Genomic DNA, 6,000 nt, shown 5'->3' with positions numbered 1-6,000 from the left:
AGGAGGAGATGTTAGGTTGTGGTGTTAACTTATTTTAGTTCACGGGCCACATGGGTCCCAATTTGGTCTCAATTGGGACAAAGAGAATGAATGAACAATAACCTATAAATAACAACACATCCAAATGTTTCCGTTTCTGGGGGCGTCCCGGTGGCTCATCTGGTAGTGCGCGTATACACTAAGGCTTTAGTCCTTCGTGTGCATTTTTTTCACATTTCATGTCATGGCCATCTCTGGTCCTTGCACACCGGTTCTGGGAGCGTTTTTTTTTTTTGAGTGATTGATTCGCACGCCATTATTTTTCTAACCTATCCAGTCAATGCAACCGTGCATACCAACGGTGAAGTTTCGCTGAGCGATATTGCAGTTTTTATTTTTTCAGAAATTCGCTTCCGACATATGTACACATCTGTTGCTGTGATTGACAGGTGGGTCAAAATTCGCCTTGCAATGTTGTGCTGTTTACTCGTGTCGCTCTTGGTGTATAACGGCCTTTCGCCTATCCACTTTGACACTTCTTGTCTTCTCTTTCACCTCTGACAGCTAGCCTAATTATGTGAGATCTGATCTCAGAAATTGTATCAGGGTGGCCGTGGCCACACCTGGCCACCCCTTGGCGGCGCCCCTGTGCTCATGTGACATATTCCTATAGAACACTGCTCCGCCTGCCTGGTGGTCCACCAGAGCATTGCATTTTTATTTTTTATTTTTTGACAAACAGTTTTTACATACACATTAACCCTGAGGAGTAGGCTTCGGCCAATTTTCGGAAATGTCGCGATATTTGGGAAATATCACAAATTAGAATTTTTACTTTCAGAGGCTGTATAGCTCATAGCCTATATTGGCAGGTGTGTGTGTGTGTGTGTGTGTGTGTGTGTGTGTGTGTGTGTTTGTCCATTTTGAAGTAGCCTGTTTTTTAGCATTTCTGATGCTATAGCCTATTGCATGGTTAAATTAGCAAATTTGATTGGGGCGGGGGGGATTGTTGGTATCAGTGAAAGTGGTCCCAGGGAAATTGCTTTGGTTGGTACATAATGGTCTGCAAAGTTTGGGAACCCCTGCATATAGAAAGATATCATTCAGTAGCTAACGCTAGTTAAAAACTATCTTAAATCTTTTGAAATTCATACTCTTACTTAAGCTATTATTAGATTGTCAATGTCATACTTTTTTCTGCTTTGTTTTTTATATGATTTTGGGTCATGAATGTTTCATCCTTTCATTGCATGTAGGCCAGTGATATGAGTGATACTCAACTTGCGGCCCGCGGGCGCCCCCTGTGTGGCCCGCAATGGAATTGCATTTTTTCTTTTTCTTTTTTACAGTGCACCTGAACGCAACATGTTCATGACCAAATGTTCATGTCATTCTGGCCAATACTCGACTTCTGTTATAGCATTTCAGTCTGGAATATGGAATATCTTTCAATAATCTATGATTTAGCTACTAAATTGTCAAATACTGCCGTCTGCTCGCTACCCAGGCAACTTAACCTAACTAACTATCCGGTGTGCACATTGTCAGACTAAACTCCGGCTGACACCCCAAAAACCTACAATCCACTACATAAAAAGGTATATTGTTTGTTTATTAACTGGCCCCTGGCCTTCTATCCTTTCACGAAAGTGGCCCCCGGGCAAAGCAAGTTGAGTATCCCTGATGTAGGCTATTTGTATATAATTTGAGTCTGGGAAACAAAAACACACACACACGCACACCCCCCCCCCCCCACCCCCCCCCCCCCCCCCCACACACACACACGCACGCGCAAATACACGCACGCACACACACACACACACACACACACACACACACACACACACACACACACACACACACACACACACACACACACACACACACACACACACACACACACACACGCACGCACGCACGCACGCACACACACACGCGCACACGCACGCACACACCTCCCCAGTCAGGCAGGCAGGGCGGAAGTGGGTCCATTTTTTTGCTCAGTCGGATAAGAGCGGCTGGAGGAGCTGCTTGCAGCCCGAGCACCACGCGCCCACAGAGACGGGAGCGCACACCGCTTGTTTACGTTCATATCGCCGAGCGAAGACAACGGGAACAACAAGGCCACGGAACAGGGGACGTATAGTAGAGATAGACCTATTCGGTCGTCGCAAACCGAGGGTTTCCGTTTAGAGGACGGCGTTTTTTTCCCATGAAAGCCCTCGCATTCCTCCGCGCAGAGAGCCAGCCAGAGAGACGGAGCGGGGAGGGAGAGCTGGGAAGCGGCCTCTTTACAACCGGGGAGCCCGGTGACCTCGCACGTAACGTTAACATTAGAAGCTTGTATCGGCGGTGTGACGGCTGTTTTCGTTTCATTGGAGGCTCCCGGGCTGGTGTTTGTTTTTGACGCAACACCCACGGACCCAGGGCATACGACGATGTCGGTGCTTTGATGAATAATTTACGGTCTCTCCGCCCGAGGCTAGCGCGAGCTGCTACTACTGAGAAGAGCGACCGTTGGCTGCGCCTGACGCCGCCTGGACGGGACAACCCGATGGTGGACTAGAGAGATAAACCACCACGCAGACCGAATCGGAGCAGACAAAATAACAATTGGGGACATTTTTCGTTAGTCGGTGGGGTCCCGTTTAGAAACGCGGAGCCCCGTAGTCATGTTGAGTCTGTGGGGGAGGAGAGACGGAGCTCCCAGTACTTCGACGCCGATCCAGTGTCACTCCAGTCTGGGCTTTATTTGATGAGCCTCCGCCACAGCAAGACACCAACGGACACTTTTCACCACAGAGCAGAGGCGCTGGGCTTGGCTCCTTCTCATCAAGTTGGAAAGAATGACGAGGATGCTCCCCTTATACGCCTTACACAACTGAATTGCTATGATCTTTGCCGACCAAGTATAGATTTATTTTATTTTTTACCTCTGAAATAATCTTCAAATTATTTGTTTTGAAGAACTGGCTACCTCCTTATTTTGCATCAGGTCAGTGTTATATTTACAGAAAAAAAATACCCGTCAAGCCGATGAGCGCCGTTTTCACTGTTGAACTGACTTTAATGCCCCATGTATCTACCTCAAACACCAGATAGTTTTCTACAGAACACAACAAACCGATGTGTCCCCAAACTAATACCTCAACCTCATTGCAGCATTGCATGTTGTAAAGTGTGTTTGTAGCGCTGCAGATGGCTTCGTTTCCAGACTCGGACCTGCAGACGTGCCCGCTCTGCAAAGAGCTGTGCGGCTCCTCCGCTCCCATTTCCTCCAACTCTTCTACCTCTTCCTCTTCCTCCCATACCTCCTCCTCCTCCAGCCAGACCTCCAGGAGGCTCCACGTCCTCCCCTGCCTCCATGCCTTCTGCAGGCAGTGCCTAGAGGGCCAGCGCAGCCCCGGGGACCCGCTCAAGCTGCGGTGCCCCACCTGCGACCAGAAGGTGTCCATCACTGAGGCCGGGGTGGACTCCCTGCCCTCCTCCAACTTCCTCTTCAGCAATCTCCTGGACGTGGTGGTTAGCTCCGAGGAGCAGATCCAAAACAAGAACGGCCACCACCACCGGGGAGGCGTGGGGGGCGGGGGCTCCTCCGGCTTCCACCACCCCCATGGGGGCCTGCTGCGCCCGCACCACCTGGGAGAGCCCCAGTGCAGCTCCTGTGACGAGGAGAACCCGGCCAGCTCCCACTGCCTTGACTGCCAGGAGTACCTCTGTGACAACTGCGTGCGGGCCCACCAGAGGGTGCGGCTGACTAAGGACCACTTCATCGAGCGCCTGGGGGAGAGCCTCCACCTGGGAGGACGGGCCAATGCCAACAGCAACCCGGGCCAGCCAGGGGTATCGGTGTCCCTGGCCCAGTCCCTACAGAACAACTTTGCCCTGCTCTCCCTCTTCCAGGATCGCATGAGCTTCTGCCAGCACCACGACAGTGAGGTGAGTTCAGTATAAAGGTGTAACACAGAAGGGCTGCACAACCGTCGTCATATGATGAACAAACTGTGGAAATGAATGGGAAAATGTATGCAGGCTGCAGTCTGTCCCATTGTGCCAACTCATTTAGCGGTGGCATTTAAACTTGCCCTACTGGTCCTGTAGCGTTGGTGTTGTAATAGCATTATGTGTGTTGTACAATGTATACACACACACACACACACACACACACACACACACACACACACACACACACACACACACACACACACACAGACCTATATTGTAATAGCATTATGTGTGTAGTATAGAACCATACTGGAGGCCATATGGCCTTAAGTTCAAAGGCAGCTGAGTGGCTCTTCACCTAGTTCCCTGGAGACGACCAGGCACGTGTGCTGAGCTGGATTTACACACACCCCCACATGCACGCACACACACACACACACATACATACACATATGCATAGACACACGCAGAGTCTGGTTAATCTGTACCACACCATCCATCCAGGGCAGAGAGAGGCCCCTCTGCTAGTAACTGCACACATGTTTCTATGACTGTTAGAAGTCCTATCCATGGAGATATTATGGCGCTCTAGTATTTCTCTGATAATGGGAGAGACAAGTTGGAGCTCAGACCCAAAGTTATTTTTTCTTTTTCACGTCCATGTGATCTGAGCAGGGTAACTACAAAGGCCTTTAAAACAGGAAACCACGTCTCCCCCCCCCGCCCCCTTCGTTTAGTCATATGGTCAGGAAAAATAACAAATGGCATTAGTAGGGGGTCTTGGAATGTCGTTTTTTACCACTCCTGGTTTCTATTCAGAAACTCCAGGAAATTCCCTGTGCTGCTACAGAATACAGCACTCCACTGTTAAAATTGAAAGGAGAAAATAATAATTTAGTCAAAGTAGTCCATCAAAAGGGCCTGGGAAATGGCTGCCGTCTGTAGGCGTGGCACAGTCTGACAGCTATGGTAACTCATGTCAATGTCTAGCGTTTCACGCAGAGATCAGCAATATCATCGTAAACAGAAATTCAGCTGGGCTAGTAAATGCCTAATTCCATCTGTGGTTTTCAAAACATTCATTTAACCCTCGCTCACAAAAGATTTCAATTTCAACTTCCTCCTTTGTGGGGGGTGGGTTTCCCTCTCCCCGTCCCCTCCTCCCCCTGCCCATTGCCAGTAAATAGGTGGCTTCACTTTTCCAGTAAGGGCTCCATTTCCCAGTAATGCCTCACTCCTGCCCTGGGGGAGGGAATGACACAGGAGAAGGCTTGGCTTTCTCTACCTGTGAGCACAGAGTCATTGTCCAGCGTACACCAGCCAGGCGTCTGTATGGTCAAACTGCTCTGTGGTTCCTTATCTAGCCTATACTAGGGATGGGCATTTCTAGCAAAAACACTATTCACTGGGCCAAAGTCGACCTTTCATCGAAATTCGCCCACTTTTTTCTTTTTTTGCGAGACAAATGTTGTTTTACGCAAGGTCTATGGAAAAATGAATGGTGGATGAAATCCCATCAAGAGGGTGACTTTGGCACTCTATTGACGTTCAATAACCCAGACTATGTTAGCCACGTTAGCTTAGCTTCCAGAACGAAGCCGAGATAGCCCATGGAGCAGCAGACAGAATATCAGCTGTTCTTCATGCAGTAACGAGCCTTGAAACCTTTTCCTTGTGGCTGAGTGCTGATGTAATGTAGACACCATTTCTACTACGTTTCTACCAAGGAGCTGCTGGGTGCTACTGTCGCTAATGCTCCTTGCGTGAGTGAGTGCGCAGTGTGCAGCGGCAACGTCACATGGACAAACTTGCTGCTCTTAAAGAGACAGGCGCCGGTAAAAAGAATGGAAAACATACTTTTTAAGACAAGATTGTCAAACGATTTTCGACTTTGAATAATAAAAGTCAATCTTGATAATAAAAACAATTACCGTAAATTCCGGACTATAAGCCGCGGCTTTTTTCCCGTTTTTTGGCCCCTGCGGCTTATATAACGGTGCGTCTTATCTATGGATTTTTTCAGAAAAAAAAAAAAAAATACAAATAAAATCTCTCTTTTTTAGCACTCTTTCTAAC

The 6,000-nt window shown here is 48.6% G+C and overlaps 1 protein-coding gene across 1 annotated transcript in view; it reads left to right on the top strand.

Annotated features, from left to right (window-relative positions):
• Positions 1-3,177: 3,177 nt before the first annotated feature.
• The window catches only part of trim71 (tripartite motif containing 71, E3 ubiquitin protein ligase), a gene marked incomplete at both ends in the record, with an annotated part of 53,948 nt that continues 51,125 nt past the window's right edge, over positions 3,178-6,000 (top strand). The window contains one exon of the mRNA XM_083646817.1: positions 3,178-3,918. Coding sequence (XP_083502943.1) covers positions 3,178-3,918 — 741 coding nt within the window. The remainder of the gene's footprint in view (positions 3,919-6,000) is intronic.

The sequence above is a fragment of the Poromitra crassiceps genome, assembly GCF_964638095.1.
Source record: "Poromitra crassiceps genome assembly, chromosome: 11".
In the NCBI taxonomy this organism is placed as follows: Eukaryota; Metazoa; Chordata; class Actinopteri; order Beryciformes; family Melamphaidae; genus Poromitra; species Poromitra crassiceps.
Note: the sequence above shows the minus strand (reverse complement) of the source record. Positions and strands in the feature narration are given on the sequence as shown.